This window comes from Mustela putorius, unplaced genomic scaffold (genome assembly GCF_011764305.1).
Source record: "Mustela putorius furo isolate JIRA1106 unplaced genomic scaffold, ASM1176430v1.1 tig00000698_pilon_pilon_pilon, whole genome shotgun sequence".
NCBI classification, from domain to species: Eukaryota; Metazoa; Chordata; class Mammalia; order Carnivora; family Mustelidae; genus Mustela; species Mustela putorius.
Genome location: NW_025421449.1, coordinates 651,038 through 673,187, shown reverse-complemented (window position 1 = coordinate 673,187; position 22,150 = coordinate 651,038). Strand labels below are relative to the sequence as shown.

At 37.7% G+C, this 22,150-nt stretch overlaps 1 protein-coding gene across 3 annotated transcripts in view; it reads right to left on the bottom strand.

Annotated features, from left to right (window-relative positions):
• Positions 1-495: 495 nt before the first annotated feature.
• CCAR1 (cell division cycle and apoptosis regulator 1) overlaps positions 496-22,150 on the bottom strand; it is a 67,513-nt gene continuing 45,858 nt past the window's right edge. For all 3 annotated transcript variants that reach the window (XM_045083437.1, XM_045083436.1, XM_045083438.1), the window contains 9 exons: positions 21,894-22,085; positions 17,797-18,036; positions 16,690-16,801; positions 6,517-6,599; positions 6,025-6,171; positions 3,427-3,547; positions 3,161-3,346; positions 2,032-2,237; positions 496-1,359 (listed from right to left, as the gene is read on the bottom strand). In XM_045083437.1, the coding sequence (XP_044939372.1) occupies positions 1,300-1,359; positions 2,032-2,237; positions 3,161-3,346; positions 3,427-3,547; positions 6,025-6,171; positions 6,517-6,599; positions 16,690-16,801; positions 17,797-18,036; positions 21,894-22,085 (1,347 nt within the window). In that variant the 3' untranslated portion in view covers positions 496-1,299. The remainder of the gene's footprint in view (positions 1,360-2,031; positions 2,238-3,160; positions 3,347-3,426; positions 3,548-6,024; positions 6,172-6,516; positions 6,600-16,689; positions 16,802-17,796; positions 18,037-21,893; positions 22,086-22,150) is intronic.

Here is a 22,150-nt window from a genome sequence, read left to right as displayed (position 1 = left end):
GAGTGAGCCAACCATGTATTTCTTTCTTCCCCAAGATTTTTATTTTTTAAAAATTTTACTTATTATTTATTTGAGAGAGAGAGAGAGCGAACACAAAGCAGGGGGAGTGGGAGAGAGAAAAGCAGACTCCCTGTTGAATAGGGAACCCGACACAAGGCTCTATCCCAGGACTGTTGGATCATGACCAGAACTGAAGGCAGACACTTAACCGATTGAGTCACCCAGGCCCCCCTGATCCTTTCTTGTTGAGGGGCTGTCCTATGCAACATAGGATGGTTAACAAATCCTTGGCCTCTAACAACTAGATGGAGTAGCATTCACTCACCCAGCTGTGGCAAGTAGAAGTGTCTCCAGACATTGCTAAATGTCCTCTGGGGCAAGTTCACTCCCTATTGAGAACCACTGCTTTAGAGTGTATCACATTTTCTACCCTTTTCACTCAACAGTTAATCAACTCTTACATACCCACTAAAATTCTGAAGGAAGTACACAGACTAATAAAAAAATTATTTTTAATTAAAGAAGGCTTAACTTAAGACATCATACTGACATCTACTGGCTTGGTGCTAAACTGTACATTTGACAAACACTGCATTTAAGGGAAAAAAAACCCCTTAAAATTCAAATATAGGTGCTATTTTGGGAAAGAACAATTAATTGAAAGCAGTAACATTAACACCAGTACTATTTGGGTTTTTTTGTAAGTCTAACATATATATTAACAATGGTAATTATCTATTACTTTCTTAGTTTTTGATGTCTTTTGGATGAACTGCATTTTTAATGAATAGTTTAGAGGCTGATAGAAGGGATTTTTTTTAAGACAAGTAAAAAAGTCTGATTCAAAAACCTTGCAAAAAATTAAGCAGCATGCTATTTTATGATTTATAATGAAATTTTAAAAGACTAAAAATTTTTTATAAAAGCCTAATAATGATAATTCTATAAATAAAACTGCAATTATTCTAAGTATTTTAATAAAAGACATTTGGTAATTAAATACTACTATCAATTAAAGTGATGAACTTTATTGGGGTTAAAAACTATAACAAAGTTCATCCTAAAACATTTTGCAATGCAAAATTATTTCACTCAAGGAGTGTTTAATAATTTGAATGCCAGGAATTACAAGCAATTTTCAAAAGCAGACTCTTCACATTCATAAAACTTTATACATCATTTGAACTAACAGATATTTATACTACTAAAATCAAACATGCATCACTTTCAAACATTCTTGTATCATGATTTTATATATTACATTATTTAACACCATTCTTCACCATTACTCGTATTTTATCATACACTTGCACCATTCTCCTTGGATTTCTGATCTTTATCTTCATTCTTGACATTATCCTATAACACAAAAGACAAAATATTTAATTAGATTCTCTTAAACATAACTTAAAAAATTATAATAAACATTAGTTAACAGGAACTCTAGATAGCCCATTTTGCCATCTATGAAAAAAACTGACACTAGAGACAACTATAAAGGAAACCCCTCAATTCTATGCAGAACAGTTTGTAGTATTTAAGAAAGCTATCTATGTCCTAAGAAATCAGAGGTAATTAGGAATACTAGTAGTATATTCCTTGCACAGTAATATGATTTCTCTCCCCTTGTTCTGAGACTGAGGATATGGAAGATTCTCATTTTAATTAGTTTATAATGGCGCTGTTACAGATATTTTTTAGTGACAAAAAATACTAATAAGTTGATTTTGATAGTGCCAAAGAGTTTCTCAACTCTGCCCAACAATAAATGGCTTTAAAAAGAAGTAAATGGTTTTATTTTCCTCAAGTTCAAAATCAATTCACTCTCTGGTTCTGAAAGAAAGACAAATAAAACTTGTAAGTTTTCAAGAAGTTTCAAGAAGTCTACACACATAAATCATGTTGACATTCCAACTAAGTTCTAGAAGAATACAATCTTTTGGAAATCACTTTTGATTAATATGACAAAGGACAGAACACCCACCACTATTTGCTCTGAGAAAAACCACTAAGAGCTTAAAAACTGCTAACCTTCTTCAGTACAGTGTGGATTTCATCCATTACTGTAGATAAGTTTCTGATTGTCTTATTGAGTTGGTTTTCAAACTGCAAATTCATGTTTTCTGAAATCTTCAAGTTTTCTTGTAATTGACTGAAGTCCTTTTTAACTTCTCTGAGTTCACCTGAGAGGCTTTTGTTGGAATTCTCCAAATTTAGTATGGTTTTCTCATCTTCATCTGTTTAAAAAAAAAAAAAAAAAGGAATTCACCATCTTACCCCTTAAAATCTCCAATCATGAGGTTAAAAATATCTAAGGGGTGCCTGGGTGGATTAGTAGGTTAAGGGGACACCTCTTGATTTTGGCTCAGATCACCTCAGGCTCCTGGGATTGAGCCCTGCATCAGGCTTGGTGCTCCACAGGAGTCTGCTTGAGGACTCTCTCCCTTTCTTCCCCTCCTTGCTTGCATATTCTCTTTCTCTCTTAAAAATAAGTAAATTTAGTGGGGCCTGGGTGGCTCAGTCATTAAGTGTCTGCTTTTAGCTTGGGTCACAATCCCAGGGTCCTGGGATTGAGCTCTGCCTTGGGTTCCCTGCTCAGCAGGAAGACTGCTCCTCCCTCTCCCACTCCCCCTGCTTGTGTTCCCTCTCTTGCTGTTACTCCCTCTGTCAAATAAATATCTTATTTTTTTAAAGAAAAATATATATTTTTTTAAATTTAAGAAAATATTAAGAAAAATAAAAAGCAGATATAATTCCTTAAAATGGCCACGAATGTCCTAGTTATAAAGCATGATGTAGTACACTCGCTTCATTTAAATTTTACCTAAGTCTCTCTTCTCACCCAGGTTTCACTTTTTGGATGATTGTATAGATTAGAGAAAGTAGCAAAAACTGATGAAAACTAAGTTGAACTAGGAGAAGATTAAAAAAATACAAAACAACAAAGGAATCTAAGAATGCATATAAAAATCTAAGATAAATTCTTAAAATGACAAGGAATTTTATAGCTTTTAATGGTCAAAAGTGAGTTGTATAATGTGCCTAGACTAAAATGCAAAGTATGGATATGCATGTGTACATAGGTTTGTATATATGTGTGTACACATATATATTCCAGCAGGGTTTTAAAAGTACCAAGATACCCAATGCTGTTCCTTACCCGTTTTTTCTTCTAGCAACTGCAGCTTCTGTTCTACTTCAGCTCTTACTTTTTCACTCTTTTCCAATTTTTGCAAGAGGCTTCCTACATCAACCATTGCACCATTATACACAATAAGACCAACATTTTCTTCCACATCCTTTGACTCCTGCTTTACTGTTGGTGTTGGAAGTAACAACCGGTTCCCTATAAAAGATCGTATTTTATTACTTTTTTCTTCTTTAATAATTACATAATAAGATAATCTCAAAATAATATATTCAAACCTAGCATATCTTCCTGCAATGCTTCAGACTCTTCATGGTTTTCTTCATCTTTTGAGGTGTCTGTTAATTTCCGGTAAAAGCAAGACTCACGGAGTACTACTTTATTAAGAAGTTTCTTTACCTGTTATATAAGTAAGTAAAAAAAAAAAAAAAAAAGATGAGAATAGAATACATTTCTGAATTGCCTTAACTGTGTTCTAATTCTCACATATGATAAACATCAGTGGCATCTGTGTTCTCAGTTATCCTCTCCCACTCAAAACACTTGTGTGGGTGGTGGTGGTGTTTTTTTTTGAAAATTTATTTCAACCTGAGCTGAAATCAAGACCCCCTCCACCTGTGTTTTTCATTGCCTCTTTTTTTTTTTTCCCTTAAGATTTTTCATTTATTTCTTTCAAAGAGAGAGAGAGCATAAGCAGGGAAAAGAGGCAGACTGAGGAGAAGCAGACTCCCTGTTGAGCAGGGAGCCTGATGAGGGACTTGATCCCAGAAATCTGGGATCATGACTTGAGCTTAACTGATTGAGACACCCAGGCTCCCTCACTTGTGCATTTTTTAACTGCCTTCTCTATAAACCTAAAATCCAAATTATCATTTGAAAAAAATTTTGTTAATAAAAAACATGTAACACTGATAGAAACACTAAAGCATATACTAAAGTGTATATACTGGCTGACTCAGCTGACTCTAAATTTCAGGGTTGTGAGTTCAAGTCCCACACTGGGCTTGGAACCTACTTAAAATGGGGGGACAGGAAGGGTGCACACCTGGATGGCATAGTTTGTTAAGAATCCAATCTCTGGGGGCGCCTGGGTGGCTCAGTTGGTTAAGCAGCTGCCTTCGGCTCAGGTCATGATCCCAGCGTCCTGGGATCGAGTCCCACATCGGGCTCCTTGCTCCGCAGGGAGCCTGCTTCTCCCTCTGCCTCTGCCTGCCTCTCTGTCTGCCTGTGCTCACTCTCTCCCTCTCTCTCTCTGATAAATAAATAAAATCTTTAAAAAAAAAAAAAAAAAAAAAAAAAAAAAAAAAAAAAAAAAAAAAAAAAAAGAATCCAATCTCTGATTTCAACTCAGGTTGTAAATTCAGGGTCCAAAGACTGAGCCCTACACATTGGGCTCCATGCTCAGTGTGGAGTCTGCTTAAAAGACTCTCTCCCTCGGTCCCTCCCCAACCCCGGGATGTGCATACTCACTCTCTCTCAAATAAATCAATCTTAGAGAAAACAAAACAAAACAAAAAAAACCCATGAGTGGGCGCCTGGGTGGCTCAGTGGGTTAAGCCTCTGCCTTCGGCTCAGGTCATAATCTCAGGGATCGAGTCTCACATCAAGCTCTCTGCTCAGTAGGGAGCCTGCATCCCCCCCCCCCTCTGCCTGCCTCTCTGCCTACTTGGGATCTCTGTGTGTCAAATAAATAAATAAAATCTTAAAAAAAAAAAACAACCAAACAAACAAAAAAACCCAACCAACCAACCAACCAAACAAAAAAACCATGAGTGCCTGGGAGCCTCAGTTAAGCATGTGCCTTCAGCTCAGGTCATGATCCCAGGAAGCCTGCTTCTCCCTCTCCTGCTGCCTTCTATTCCCCCTGCTTGTGCTCTCTTTCTGTCAAATAAATAAAATCTTTTTTTAAAAAAAGTGTATGTACAAAGATATTTATTACATTAGAGTCTATAATTTCAAAAAATGGAAATTGCCTAGCAACTGACACTTAGTTAAGGCAATTATGGTACATCTGTATTACAGAATGCTTTGTAGTCATAAAAAGGTCAAAGTGGTGGGGTGCCTGGGTGGCTCAGTGAGTTAAAGCCTCTGCCTTGAGCTCAGGTCATGATCCTAGCATCCTGGGATCAAGTCCCACATCGGGCTCTCTGTTTAGCGAAGAGCCTGCTTCCTCCTCTCTCTCTGCCTGCCTCTCTGCCTACTTGTGATCTCTGTCTGTCAAATAAATAAAATCTTAAAAAAAAAAAAAAAAGGTCAAAGTGGGTCTCTATTTTCATAAAATGGTCTATACTGTTAAATGAAAAAAGTTGTCCAGGGGCATTGGCCGAATCAGTTGGTACGGCATGGGACTGGATCTTGGGTTTTAAGTTCAAGCCCTAAACTGGGTGAAGAGATTACTTAAAAATAAAATCTTAAGGGGTGCCTGGGTGGCTCAGTTAAGCAGCTGCCTTTGGCTCAGGTCATGATCCCAGAGTCTGGGATCCAGCCCGCAATGGGCTCTCTGTTCAGTGGGCAGTCTGCTTCTCCTTCTCACTCTGCCTATTGCTCCCCCTTCTTGTGCTCTTTCTCTCATCAAATAAATAAATGAAATTTAAAAAGAAAAATCTTTAAAAAAGAAAAAAGTTGTCTATAAGTAACGTATAAAATGATTTCATGCGTGTATATATGTGTATAGACACACACACACCAAGTTGCTTACAAAAAGATCTAGAGGATTACATGAGGCCAAAGGAATAGAACTATGAAGGGACTTGTAACTTTTATTTTACACATTTCCATTATTTCTTGACTACAGTATCTCTATTAGCCAGTAGACAGAGATTAAAAAGGTAATTACTTAAAATGGCTTTTCATTTTAAACATGAATGACAGATTACCTGAGCCCGAGAAAGATGTAGTCCAAGAGTATAGAGTATTTCTTCTAAATCCTTCTCAAGAAGATAACCACAATGGCTTTGATCAAAATAAACAAACGCCATTAACAGATCCCTGTTAATTGTGATCATCTGAATCTTTTCTTTTTCCTAAAGAAAATGCAAAAGATAAGAGTACATAATCTTTACCTCTGAAAAGTAAGAAATTGACACCATGTCCATACAATAGCTAAAAATAAGAAAAGACCTTTGCCTCATGTTACAAGTTAAAATGAGCTCATCTTGCTTATGTGTACAGGAGAAAGGAATAAAACATATTGGTTACCTGACATAACTACAAATATAAAAATACAATAGGCTAAATTTTGCTCTGAGTGGTAATATGTAGATATATAAGGACCAATAAACTTCATGATAGCGTTATGTTTAATAAGTCTAGATTATGTGAGAAATGGAAATTATTATGTTATAAAGAATACATTATTCAATAAATACCTTATCTTTAGAGGGCCTCTCCTTGCAGTACCTGTTGATATCTCTTTTGTCATCTCGTTTGTTTATTTCTTCCTCATCCCGATCTATAAAATCAATACAATAGCATCAAAATACTCATTAATACAGGTATTTTCTATTGCTGTAGAGATCAAAAATAGTTTTATGTTACTGGTCAGTTTTCGAAAGACACAATGTAAAGAAATACCGTATGAATAAAAATCTTTTGGACTTTAATGGGGTGCCTGGCTGGCTTAGTCAGTAGAATATGTGACTCCTGATCTTGGGGTTTTAAATCTGAGCCCCCACATTGGGTACAGAGATTACTTAAAAATAAAATCTTTAAAAAAAAAAAAAAAAAGAATTATGTTGTATTTAGAGAGGAGGAAAAGAGAGAGTGAAAAGGTAGGAGGAGGGGCAGAGGGAGATGGAAAGAGAGATCTCAAGCAGACTAAACACAAGAGCCCAACATGGTGCTCCATCTCACAACCCTGAGACCATGACCTGAGCTGAAATCAAGAGATGGTCGTGCATGGCACCTAGTTGGCTCAGTGTGTTAAGCCTCTGCCTTCGGCTCAGGTCATGGTCTCGGGGTCCTGGGAAAGAGGCCTGAATCGGGCTCTCTGCTCAGTGGGGAGTCTGCTTTCTGGTCTCTTTCTGCCTACTTGTGATTTCGGTCAAATAAATAAATAAATAATTATTTAAAAAAAAAATTTAAAAAGAGGGAGAGATTGTCATGTAACTGATTGAGCTACTCAGGCACTTCAGAAAATTAAGAATTATGAAGAATAAGAAAAGGATGAAATGTATAGAGACACTAAGAGGAGAAAAAAATTTTTACTTTTTAAATCAAATAAATTAATTCCATAAAAATCTGAAGGACATAGTTCAAAAAAAGTTTTATATATAAAATTGGAAATTATAATACAAATTTAAATAAAATAGAGGAAAGCATATATTTTTTAAAAGGAATACTAGTCAATGCAGTTAAAACTAACTGTAGATCAATTATTGCAAAATAAAACTATGTTAGGAACTAAGATGTTCTTAAGATAATTAAGAAAAGCTAACTGTGTTAATATCAAGATTTGCTTACACTAACATTCTATTCCATGTTTAAAAATGGTAATTTGGATAAATCATTCTATTTTAAGATTTCACTTCATTCATTCAATTGGGATTTAGAGTAATCTCCACACCAAATATGAGACTCAAACCTATGACCCAAAGATCAAGAGTTGCATAATCTGCTGACTGAGCTAGCCAGGTCCCCTGAACTGTATACTTCTGAATGATGAGTTACGTAGTATGTGAATTATAACTCAACAAAGCCATTTCTGTAAAAGGAAAACAGGCAAATTGTCTAAAGCGGGATTGTGGTGATGGTTTAACAATTCTATGAAGTTATTAAGAATGATTACAGTGGGAGCACCTGGATGGCTCGTTGGTAGGGTATCGGCCTTTAGCTCAGGTCATGATCCCGGAGTCCTGAAATCGAACCCCATACTGGGCTCCCTGCTCAATAGGAAGCCTGCTTCTCCCACTCCCTCTGATGCTCCCCATACTTATGCCCTCTCTCTGTTCAAATAAATAAAATCTTAAAAAAAAAAAAAAATGACTGAAGTGCACATTTAAAAGTATTGAGTTTTGTAGTATGTATTGGTCCATAAATAAATTGTTAAAAAAGTGTCCTTGGGGTGCCTGGGTGGCTAAGTTGGTTAAGCAACTGCCTTCGATTCAGGTAATGTTCACAGGGTCTTGGGATCCAGCCCCACACTGGGATCCCTGTTGACCAGGGAGCCTGCTTCTCCCTCTCCCTCTGCCCCTCCTGCTGTTTTCAGGCTGTCAAATAAATAAAATCTTAATAAATAAATAAATAAATAAATAAATAAATGCATCCTTGGAACCTATTTCTCTCATATATGCTATAGAACATTATAGGTTTATTATTGTAGGTAAATTAATTCACTGTTAAGAGCCTCAGTTTCCTCAATTATAAAATAGAGAAAACAATAGCCTCTGAGTAAAAGTGTAATTACAAATAACTGTTATTAAGAATATACCATATACTACAACAAGGGTAAATTTCTTTCCTTCATTAACATTTTAGAGACACGATCCACCTTACTTGAGTATTTAACTTGAAAGCTATTTATTTCAAAACTTTGTCTCCCCTGGAATGCAGATTTTTTACAAATAAATCCCACCACACAAAAATATACTAAGGTTATGTAGCATGTCCCTTTATTTTTCCCCCACATATACTACTACCCATATCAAACATTTAAAGGAACATGCTATCTATAAAAAACTACTTTGTAATCTTTTTCAATGTCATTAATCTTCCAACAGTTTCTTCAATGGCTGCACAGAATTTAACTGCATGTCTACAGCAAAATGTATTTAAATAATTCTCTATTATTAAACATTAAGACAAGGGTACCTGGGTGGCTCAGTCAGTTAAGTGTCCAACTCTTGATTTTGGCTGTCATGAACTCAGGGTTCATGGAGCAGTGTATGAGCTCCAGTGTATGAGCAGTGTACTCAGCCCCCAAGTCAGGCTCCCCATTCTGTTGGGAGTCTGCTTCTCTCCCCCCTCTCTGTAGAACATTCCCCCTGCCACCAACTCTTTCTAAAATAAATAGATCTTTAAAAAAAATACATTAAGACCAATTTTGATTTTTGTTTATAGGCAATTATGGAATGAAGACCTGTGTTGATATGTTGACTGAATGACCGACAGTTGACTGACATCGCCAAATTTATGTCCAGAGAAAGTGCAACAATTTAAACTGACTGCAAGAGCGATGAAGGAACTCTTCTCTTCACCTCTGTTAATTGTTAAACTGATGTTCACCTTTTATTTAAAATATTTCGTCAAGGGAGGCCTGAGTGGTGCTGTCAGTTGAGCATCTGACTCTTGGTTTTAGCTCAGATACTGATCCCAGGGTAGCGCCCCATTATAGGTGTCCACACTTATAAGACTATCTCTTCCCGTCCCTCTCCCCTGTTCTCTCAAGTAAATAAATCTTTAAAAACTTCATCAAATTGATAGGCAAAATATAGATTCCTGTTATATGCTCCCGATTACTAAGAAGATTCAACACAAATTTAGACATTGAGCTGCACTGTATTTTCATTTTGCAAAAAATCACCTTTCTACTTGTCTACTGGAAAAAGAGTGGTCTTCAAGTAACATGATAGGATAATGAAATATAAAGTATGGGGGAAGGGTGGAGCTATGATAACATAAGCAAGCAGCAACTGAAAACACCCAGGAAAAATCAATAAAGAACTATAATCCTATCACTGTTTGGCTTTGCAGTTTAAGATATTCATTCAGCAAGTATACCTGCAACGTATATCAGCAAAGAGGGGACAAAAATCTCTTTTTCTAAGATTTAAGCAATTTTTAGAAAAGATTTTATTTTTAAATAATCTCTATACCCAATGTGGGGCTCAAACTTACAACCAAAGATCAAGAGTTACTGACTGAGGGGCGCCTGGGTGGCTCAGTGGTTTAAGCCTCTGCCTTCAGCTCAGGTCATGATCTCAGGGTCCTGGGATCGAGCCCCACATCGGGCTCTCTGCTCAGCGGGGAGCCTGATTCCCCCTTTTTCTCTGCCTGCCTTCTGCCTACTTATGATCTCTCTCTGTCTATCAAATAAATAAATAAAAATCTTAAAAAAAAAAAAGTTACTGACTGAGCCAGCTAGGTGCCCCCCCCAAATCCCTCTTTTCCTTATTAAGGGCTTGTATGTATTCAAGTGGGAAGACAGTAAGTAAAAAGTAGTATAGTAGAACAGGTTCTGTAAGTAAAGCAAAAAAAAAAAAAAAAAAGGACGGATAAAGAAATGTGTACTGGTGGGAAAGTCCTCGATTTTAAATAGGGCTGGGTGCAGAGCAGGCCTTGTTGAGAAAGTGATAGATGAATAAAGACTTCTAATTTGAAAGCATCAGGAAGGTGGATCTCTGGGAGTTTGCATGCAGAAGGAACTGTCAATGCAAATGTCCTAATACAGGGCCATCTGTGACAGGTTCAAGAAGTCAGGATTGACTTCAGTGCAAAGAGCAAGTAGAGAAGAGTGTTAAGAAATGAAACCAGAGGCTTGATTTTATAGTCTTAGAGGTCACTGTAAACACTGGCTTTTTATAGTGCGAAATGAAGAGCCACTGAAGGAGTCTGAAAAGAAAAGAAATCAAACAAATAAATGACTTAAATTTACAAAGTTATTCGGGCAATTGTGTTAAGAGGACACATTAGAGAAGGAAGTAAGCAAGGGAACCAGATAAGAGGTTTTTTTCATTCTTTTATTCTTTAAAGATTTTATTTATTTGACAGAGAGAGTGAGGGACAAGCTGGGGCCAGGGGCAGAGGAAGAAGAAAAAGCAGACTCTCTGATGAGCAGGGAACCTAATGCAGGGCTTAATCCCTAGACCCTGGGATCATGACCCCAGCCAAAGGCAGATACTCAACTGACTGAGCCACCCAGGTGCCCTCAGATAAAAGGATTTTAAAATAAACTAGGCAAGAGACACATGGCTTGGATTAGAGGAGCTGGTGAATACAGTCTGTTTCTGGATATGTTTTTAAGACAGAGGCAATATGACTTCCATATAGGCTGGAGATGGGATTATGACAAAAAAAAATAAGTTTAGAGTGATTTCTAGATTTTAGCTTGAGTAACCTGAAGGATGAAACTGCCATCAAATTAGTGGGGTAAAGCTAAGGGTGGAAGACTTGTTTGTCTTCTGATGAAGGGGGAAAGCAGTTGTTTTAGACATGTTTATTTTGAAATGTCACATAATTGACAAGAATGGGAGAGAGGTGTGACATAAGATATAGATTTGAGAATTGTCAGCATATATTATTTAAAGCCAGGAGAATGGATTAGACCACCACCACCAAGGGAACTACACAGCAGAGAAGAATAAAAACAAAAAGAGATGAGAGCTGGAACATTCTGACATAGACAAAATAATGAGAAAAACTGTTAGTGATTTAATTAAGGCAGTGAAAGAACTGTACTAGAAGAATGGGGGGAAAAACAGGGTAATAAAAAGAATTAACCTCCACTGGACAAAACAGGTTATGGAAGATAAATCAATCAATACTGACATATGTATATTATGTCATTGCCATGGAGGTTATTAGAACAATTAAGACTAGATATTATATGGCTAAGGTAGAATATGACATTATTGTTAATTTTCTTATGTCATTACAGAATTGTGTTTAAAAGAGTATCTTTTCTTAAGAAAGTTGAAGAATTCCTATTTTTTAATGGGTCAGAAATACAAACAGAACATGAATAAGGCAGAATATTAACAAATCAATTGTTGGATATGGACTGTTCAATGCACTATTCTCTCAAGTTCTTTAATGTTTGAATGTATTCCTTCTTTTTTTTTTTTTTTAAAGATTTTATTTGTCAGAGAGAGAGAGAGAAAGAGAGAGGGAGCACAAACAGGGAGACTGGCAGGCAGAAAGAGCAGACCCTCCACTGAGCAAGGACCACCCCCAACCCGAGCCGATTAGGGACTCAATTCCAGGATCCTGGGATCATGACCTGGGCGGAAGACAGACATTCAACTGACTGAGTCACCCAGGAATCCCTATTTTTGAGTATTTTCATCAACACAAAGGAAAAATAAAATACTGTGGTAGAAACAAAGGTAGAGGCAAATCAAAAAATACCTTAAGTAGTAGTAATGTTCAAAGATATACACTATTTAAAAACCTCTTATAATATTCTCATCTGAAAAAAGGAGTTTGTTTGGTTTTTTTTGAAGACTTTGACAGAGAGAGAGATACCACACAAGCATGGGGAGCGGCAGGCACAGGGAGAAGCAGGCTCCCCAGCTAAGTACGGAGCCCAATGTTTTGACCTGAGACAAAGGCACCCAACAGCCTTAAAATAAGGATTTTCAAAATCGCAAATCTATATGGAGATTGACAAGTACTCAGTGGTATTTCAGAGGTACTTTATGGCTGACATCTATGACTCGTTGGGACATTTGCTGTTGTTAGTTTTGGTTTTGTTTGTTTTTAAAGATTTTATTTATTTATTTAACACAGAGAGAGAGGGAGAGAGAGAGACACAGTGAGAGAGGGAACACAAGCAGAGAGAGTGGGAAAGGTAGAAGCATGCTTCCCGCTGAGCAAGCAGCTCCATGTGGGGCTCGATCCCAGGACATTGGGATCATGACCAGAGCTGAAGGCAGACTCTTAATGACTGAGCATCCAGGCGCCATACCCCCTTTTATTTTTTAAAAAAAGATTTTATTTATTTATTTATTTATTAAAGATTTTATTTATTTATTTGACAGAGAGAGATCACAAGTAGGTAGAGAGGCAGGCAGAGAGAGAGGAAGGGAAGCAGGCTCCCTGCTGAGCAGAGAGCCCAATGCAGGACTCGATCCCAGGACCCTGAGATCATGACCTGAGGCGAAGGCAGCGGCTTAACCCACTGAGCCACCCAGGCGCCCGATTTTATTTATTTGACAGAGATCACAAGTAGGCAGAGAGGCAGGCAGAGAGAGAGAGAGAGAGAGGAGGAAGCAGGCTCCCTGCTCCCGCCCTCCCCCCTTTTAAAAAGATCTTACTTACTTACTTATTTCTTTTTAATTAACTATTTTAGAGATTTTATTTATTTGTTAGAGAGCAAGCACTCGCACAATCGCACAAGCAGGGGAAGGAGCAGGCAGAGGAAGGAGGCTCCCTGCTGAGCAAGAAGCACAATGTGAGACTCAATCCCAGGGCCCTGGGATCATGACTGAGTTGGAAGCAGTCGCTTAACAGACTGAGCCACCCAGACATCCCCTATTGTTGTCGTTTTTAAGTAAAACTTTGTGCCCAACGTGGGGACTGAACTCCTGATCCTGAATCAAGAGCTGCATGCTCTACCAACTGAGCTAGTCAGGTGTCCCTAATGTAAGTATTTCGAATCATTCCCATAGGTGTCTTTTATTAACCTGAGTGATAAACAGGTGTTTATTTTCATTAGTCTTATTTTTAACATTTTTAAAACAGATTTTTATTTATTTGACAGAGATCACAAGTAGGCAGAGGCAGGCAGAGAGAGAATGGGGGGGGGGAGGTGGAAGCAGGTTCCCTGCTGAGCAGAGAACCAGATGCAGGGCTTGATCCCAGGACTCTGGGATCAAGACCTGAGCAGAAGGCAAAGGCTTTAACCCACTGAGCCACACAGGCTCCACCCCCCAACTTTTTTTTTTTTAAAGATTTTATTTATTTGAGAGACAGCACAGCTGGGTGGGGGGCTGGGGATGCACAAGGAGTCGAAGAGGGAGAAGCAGACTCCCCGATGAGCAGGGAGCCCTACATAGGGCTTGATCCCATGAATCTGGGATCATGACTTGAGTCAAAGGCAGACACTTAATTGAGACACCCAGATGGCCTAGTCTTTATTTCTTATAAATTTTATTTATTTATTTGACAGTCAGACAGACACACAGCGAGAGAGGGAACACAGGCAGGGGAGTGGGAGAGGGCGAAGCAGGCTTCCCACTGAGCAGGGAGTCCAATGCGGGGCTCGATTCTAGGACCCTGGGACCACCACCTGAGCCAAAGGAAGAGGCTTAATGACTGAGCCACCCAGGCACCTTTCTAGTCTTTATTTTTTTAAAAAAGTTTTTATTAAAAGTTTATTATTTAAAACTTTTATTAAAAGTTTTTATTAAAACTCTCTACACCTCATGTGGGGCTCAAAATCACTTGAAGATCAAGAGTTGAACATTCCACCTACTGAACCAGCCAGGCACCCCTAGAGTATCTTCTTTTTTTTTTTTTTTAAATTATTATGTTAGTCACTACACAGTACTTCATTAGTTTTTGATGTAGTGTTCCAAATATAGTCTTCTTTAGCCAACTAATTTTAGTATATTTTTTAATTAGGGAGACTGTCAAACATGGAAAGACTACACAGAATATGTTCTTCCTCAGGAAACCATGCAACAACAGGAACTTTTACCCCTTTATGACACAGAGCACATTCCTCAAGTTGAGTAAGTATTAATACATACAGAACACATTACAATAAAGAATAAACATTTCTTGAGGTGCCTGGCTGGTCCAACTCTTGATTTTTGGGCTGGTCCAACTCTTGATTTTTGGGTCATGAGATTGAGCCCCATGTTGGGTGTAGAGATAATAAATAAATAAATAAATAAATAAATAAATAAATAAATATAGAAGCACATCTTAAAAAAAAAAAAAATCCTATCATACACAGATGTCAGAGGGCAATACTTAAGGGTCTGCAGGTTGCTGCACACCTTGGTACCAGATTAACTTTTTTGTCTTTGTAATAAAGACTGAGTACTCCACACTGCACAGGAATTCCTCCCAGGGTTTTAATGTTTTTATTTTCAAAACCAAGTCTGAAGAGTTGGTATAGCTACAGAGAAACCGGCTTCCTTCAGAGAGCAGTACTTTGGGTGGGGAGGACAAAATCCCTATGTATTTGAACATTTTCTAATTACTTATTTATTGTATTCTGTGGCGTGGCAGTATGGCAGAAGTACACAGAAGCCATCACCTCAGAAAGTAGCTTAAAAAAAAATTTTTCCCCCCTCAACACCATGATTTTTAAACATTTTTTCCGGCATTCCTAGGCAGTCCAATCCCAGGTAGGATTTTTGTCCTACAAAATTCCTTGGGTTAGGGGAACCTGGATGGCTCACTCATTAAGCATCTGCCTTTAGCTCAGGTCATGATTCCAGGGTCCTAGGATTGAGCCCTGCATTAGGCTCCCTGCTCAGCAGGAAGCCTGCTACTCCCTCTTCCACTTCCCTTCCTTGTATTCCCTCTCTCACTCTGTCAAATAAATAAATGAAAGCTTTAAAAAAAGAAAAAAAAAAAAAAAGACCCTTGGGTTAGACCTATGGGGGTCTGACTGGTGTTAACAGTAAGGGAGGGCAGAACTGGTGCAGGGACCGTGGAGCAGGCTGACGTGGTTGCTGTGGTACAGAGAAGCCAGCTTGTTTACATGCTCGTCCTATTACTGCTTACCTTAAGCAGAAAGTGCCTGTTACGATTATTTTTGAAGGTTTATTATGTATGTCTGGTTCTCAATTCCAACAGTTTACAAGATCTAAATAAAATGCTAAGTTCTACCTTAAGAAGAAACCCTCTCGACTATTTTTTCTTTTTTTGAAGATTTTTTTTTAAACCCTCTCAACTATTAGTAAAATATAGATTTTTGGGGTACCTGGGTGGCTCACTGGGTTAAGCCTCTGCCTTTAGCTCAGGGCATGGTCTCAGGGTCCTGGGACAGAGCCCTACATCAGGCTATCTGCTCAGCAGGGAGCCTGCTTCCCCCTCTCCCTCTGCCTGCCTCTCTGCCCACTTCTGATCTCTCTCTGTCAAATAAATAAATAAAATCTTTAATAAAATATTTTTACTAGAGGCACCTGGGTGGCACAGTGGGTTAAAGCCTCTGCCTTTGGCTCAGGTCATGATCCCAGGGTGCTGGGATTGAGCCCTGCATGGGGCTCTCTGCTCAGCAGGGAGCCTGGTTCCTCCTCTCTCTCTGCCTGCCTCTCTGCCTACTTGTGATCTCTGTCAAATAAATAAATAAAATCTTAAAAAAAAATTTTTACTCAAGAATATTTTACTGTTTCGGGCGCCTGGGTGGCTCAGTGGGTTAAGCCGCTGCCTTCGGCTCAGGTCATGATCTCAGGGTCCTGGGATCGAGTCCCGCATCGGGCTCTCTGCTCAGCAGGGAGCCTGCTTCCTTCTCTCTCTCTCTGCCTGCCTCTCAGTGTACTTGTAATTTCTCTCTGTCAAATAAATAAATAAAAATCTTTAAAAAAAAAAAAAAAAAAGAATATTTTACTGTTTCTATTCTAACTAAAAAAGAAAAAAATATTAAAATTAGATTGCAGGGGCGCCTGGGTAGCTCAGTGGGTTAAGCCTCTGCCTTCGGCTCAGGTCATGATCTCTGGGTCCTGGGATTGAGCCCCACATCGGGCTCTCTGCTCAGCAGGGAGCCTGGTCCCCACCCCGCTCCTCGCCTACTTGTGATTTCTCTGTCAAATAATACATAAAATCTTAAAAAAAAAAAAAAAATTACAGACTGCAATTATACAAAGCCATCAAACAAAAATTGTATTTTTCATCCTAAGGAGAAATAAGTAAATTTGAATCATACATACCATCTTCTTCATCCTCAGCTTCTTCTGCTTCCATTGGATCATATTCATCCTGATTATTATCTTCCTCAGTTTCATCATCATCTTTAGAATCATCTTTTCTTTTATCTTCTTTCTGTAATTTAAAATGCCTTAAATTAAGCAAGATATCTGCCCAAACATTAAATGACTACAATCAAAATCATTAAATTCATTAAGTTTACTTGAAATAGAATCAAATCATAAAATTTTCTTAACAATACACTTCAAAAGTAAACTATCAAGGTGCCTGGGTGGCTCAGCCATTAAACCTCGGCCTTCAGCTCAGGTCATGATCCCAGGCTCCTGGGATCAAGCCCTGCATCAGGCTCTCTGCGATGGGGAGTCTGCTTCCTCCTCTCTCTCTGCCTGCCTCTCTGCCTTTGAATTACTGTGCTTTAAAAAAAAAAAAAAAAAAAAAAAGTGATTATTCACATACATGTAAATACACCACCATGCTATATACCTTCAGTTTAAAAAAAAAAAAAAGAATAAATTACCAGAAACTAGTTCTAGATGTTTATATAGGCTTAATTCAAAGACTTAAATTTTTTTTGAAGAGTTTATTTGACAGAAAGAGAGAGAGAGACAGTGAGAGAGGGAACACAAACGGGGAGAGTGGGAGAGGGAGAAGTAGGCGTCCCGATGAGCAGGAAGCCTGACCCAGGGTAGGCTTGACTGCAGGACCCCGCGATCATGACCTAAGTTGAACGCAGGTGCCCAACGACTGAGCCCCCCAGGTACCCTAAGACTTAAGTTTCTTTTTTAAAAATTTATTTGACAGAGAGAGATCACAAGTAGGCAGAGAAGCAGATGGCTGGGGGTGGGGGGCGAGGAGGGGAATAGGTTCCCTGCTGAGCAGAGAGTCCAATGCGGGGCTCAATCCCAGGACTCTGAGATCATGACTTTAGCCGAAGGCAGAGGCTTGACCCACTGAGTCACCCAGGTGCGTCCCAAGACTTAAGTTTCTAATAATACACTAAAATCTTTAAGTTTACCCTTTACATTTTGCTTTTCTGGTGGAATTCATCATCATTTGTTATACTTGGGAAAACTTTGAAATAGGTTGCTGGTAGGGAAATAATTACACACCTTCCTTTCATCTCTATCTTCTTTTTTATCCTTATCATCGCCGGATTTTCTCCGTTTGGGTTTTGGCTCATCAGTTTCTTCATCCCTGTCTTCTTTTTTATCTTTTCTCTCATCTTTTTTGCTTTTCTTTTCCTTTTCTTTTTTGTCCTCTTTCTCAGGAAGAGATAATAATGATTTGTATATTCTGACACCAAAATCTCTTTGAAGCATTTCATTGAAAAGTTCTGCAAACAGTGAAACCTACAGAAAGATACCAACAGTAATCCAGCCAACTTTAATAGAAATATTGAATAAATCCAGCATAATAACTTATCAAATAATGTTACATCTAACGTGCCACATCTAACAATTAACATGCACTAGTAAGAGTTACAATAATTGATGTCAATGATGCTAAGGATCTTCAAAAGACTCAAAAAAACTCTCCTGAAGATATAAGTACTATGTTTAGTATACTTTTGGCCACATTTTAGAAACAATAATCAAGAATTTGACAAATTTTGAAATGAGATTTTTAAATTTGAAAATGAGTAAGAAAGAAAGATTTCTATTATACACAGCAATTTATCTTCATGATAAATGTATTTTACTTATTTACTCAAGTTTTCCTGAAATACCTACTGTGTACCCTGGATTATTCTAGGCGAAGGAAGCAGATAAAAATCCTGACTCAAATGTACTAACAATCTAACGGGGAAAAGTAACACAACCAGAACAGCATCAAATTTTAAGGGGGAAAAAAAAAGGCAGCATAACCACAGAAAATAACAAAAAAGCACAGTGTAGTCAAAGAAGACCTATCTGAGTAGGTGGCATCAGAAGAGACCTGAAGATGACAAGTGAATGGGCCACATAGATACCTAGAAAAGCATTTCAGGCAGGGAACACCAATTCAGAATTGTGAATAGGAAGCGTGCATTATTACTATGCAAATATCCATGGATAATGACATACTCTCAAACCTGAAATTATACACTAAATTTTCTATATAAATATTTCTAAGTATAGGGTGCATGGCTGGCCGTCATTAGAGCATGTGACTCTTGATTTCAGGGTTGTGAGTTTGAGCTTCATGTCAGGGGTAGAGATTATTTAAAAATAAAATCTTGAAAAATAAATATATATATATGAATGAAAATCTTGGGGCACCAGGGTGGCTAAGTCAGTTAAGATCCAACTCGATTTCAGCTCAGGTCATGATCTCAGGGTCATGAGATCAAACCCTGTACTGGGCTCTGCACTCAGTGCAGAGTCTGCTGGAGACTTTCCCTCTTCCTCTGCCCCCACTTCCACTCACACTCACTCTCTCAAATAAATAAAATGTTAAAAAGTTTAAAAATAAAATAACATCTTAAAAAAAAAAATTCTAAGGCTAGTTGTTTCCAACAGATTAAAAAGGTCCAGAGCGGGGCGCCTGGGTTGCTCAGTGGGTTAAAGCCTCTGCCTTCGGCTCGGGTCATGATCTCGGGGTCCTGGGATCGAGCCCCGCATCGGGCTCTCTGCTCAGCAGGGAGCCTGCTTCTCCTGTCTCTGCCTGCTTGTGATCTCTCTCTCTGTGTCAAATAAATAAATAAAATCTTTTTAAAAAATAAAATAAAATAAAATAAATAAATAAAACGGTCCAGAGCTTGAAATGGCTGAACACAACTCTAAAATGTGCAATCTTTTGCAATGAGCTCAGTATATTTGATAAAGCACTTTAATCAGACCATTTTCCTGATCATAAAAGATAATATAATGTATTAAAATTAAAATTGAATTTATGATCTATTTTTAACTCATGCCCAGACTTTGCACATTTTAAAAATCAGAAATTTATTATCAGTAAAATAACCATCCAAATGTTGAAAACTCAGGAGTGTCTGCATAAGCAGAGGGAAGAACAGGCAGAGGGAGAAACAGACTCCCCACTGAGCAGAGAGATCCCAGATTCTGGGATCATGACCTAAGCCAAAGGCATATGCTGAACTGACTGAGCCACCCAGGAAGAAATCCCAGGAACTAATTTTTTTAAGGTTATTCACTTATTTAAGAAATTTCCACACCAGGGGCACCTGGGTGGCTCAGTGGGGTTAAAGACTCTGCCTTCGACTCAGGTCATGATCCTGGGGTCCTGGGATCGAGCCCTACATCGAGCTCTTTGCTGCTGGGGAGACTGCTTTCTCCTTTCTCTCTCTCTGCCTGCCTCCCTGCCTACTTGTGATCTCTCTCTGTCAAATAAATAAAAACTTAAAAAAAATTCCACACCAAATGTGAGGCTCAAACCCAAAACCCCGAGATCAAGAGTTTCATACCCTTCTGAATGAGGTGCAACCTAGAAGAACAGAATTAATTTTTATGTATCTTTTTATGTATAAGCAATGAAAGAGAAAAATCTAGCATTAATATTAAATCAGCCAAATATAATTTTATAAGTCATTTTTCTTAAATATATTTTTAAAAAATTCATGCACCAATAGGTGCCTGGGTGGCTACGTCAATTAAATGTCTGACTCCTGACTTTAGCTCAGGTCATTATCCAAGGTGATATCATCAAGCTCTATCTTGGTTTCTGCACTCAGCACAGAGTCTGCTTTAGATTCGCTCTTCCTATCTCTCTCCCTCAAATAAATAAATCTTAAAAAAAAAAAAAAAAATTCATATACCAAAATGACATTTACATTCTAAATAGACTAAAAGGAAATTAACCCAGAAGATATGATAGGTGGGGAGGAAAAATGTAAAGGATCATTTTGCTAGCAAATGGCTGTTTCACAAATTGCTTTGTTTCCACTGGAGTAGAATTAGAGATTCTCCCACAGCATCAATCAGATACATGGTATATATAGTATAAGTAGGAAGTAATACCAAAGACTAATTTTTCCATTTATTTATTCAAATTATGACTAGATGGTAGGCACTATTAAACAAATGGTAATAAAAATAAAATCATGTAGTACTTATTGAAAAACACAGGCTTATTGGAATTATTAATGTTCTAAAGTTTACAAATATTTTAAGATTTGTAATCTTTTATCAGGACCAATAAGCATGCGTGTCATGTTTTATAACTGCTTCAGTAATCTTCTATGTATGTTTGTAAATGTCTCTAGTCTAAGTATTTCATTTTCATCTTCTGGACAATGACCTCAAGTTAAGTCTGGTGCAATTTCAAAATATAATTTATAAAATAAAACATACAAACAAAAGTGTGAAATGTGTTGGTAAGATACAAAAATTGAACACCATTATAAGGTTTCACATGCTATTATGAAATTAATATTCTGGAATATTTTACATTTATTTAAGGAATAAAGTAATCACTTCTTTAGGGATAAAAATCTTCCAATTATTTTGAAACAAACAAACAAACTATATGTTGTAAAACTGCTCTACAATAATGGTAGGAAATAGATTCATTTTGAAAAATAAACATCAAGGGCGCCTGGGTGGCTCAGTGGGTTGGGCCACTGCCTTCGGCTCGGGTCATGATCTCAGGGTCCTGGGATCGAGTCCCGCATCGGGCTCTCTGCTTAGCGTGGAGCCTGCTTCCTCCTCTCTCTCTCTCTGCCTGCCTCTCTGCCTACTTGTGATCTCTCTCTGTCGAATAAATAAATAAAATCTTAAAAAAAAAAAGAAAAAGAAACATCAGTTATTTTTTATCTTACATTTCAGTCAATCACAAGTAAAATTTTAAATCGCGCTGAAAGTTATTTTAATTCTAGAATAAATAATAGAGCATTACCTCATTCCCAAAAGAGGCAATTAGACATTATGTATCATGTGTCTCCTGTTATTCTGATGAAAGAACATACCACTACTTACGAGGTTTTTTTAAAAAATAACAATTAAATCAGAACTTGATTAATACTTTAGAGCCAACTATCAATTTACAAGTACAGAGGAACATTTAAGAAAATACAAGAATGCAATCACCAAAAGTGAATCTTGTAGGAAAAATCAGCTGGTGTTCCCCCTGCCAAAATTAATTGCAAGAAAAAAACAAAGCAAAACAAAAAAACAGAATCCATGTAAAAGGCCATCAAAGAGACTTAATGTATTAACCAATCAAAATGTGTGTACCTTATTTAGATTCCAATTCAAACTTAAAATATTACCTCAAATGAATGTTCTTTATTATCCTCTAACCTGTAGTCCAAAAGTACACTCAAAGACATAATGCTACAATCAAACTTTCCACTTTTTGCAGCCCAGTTTGGATGTACAATGATGGCTGGTTCATCAGGCAAAATGTATCTTCTTTCCCTACGCTGGCGTTCCATTTCCTCCTGACGTTTTCTTTCTTCCTCCTAGATATTTGAAATTTTAAGTAACAGTTAAACCTCCATGCACAATATGTATGTATGTTATGAAA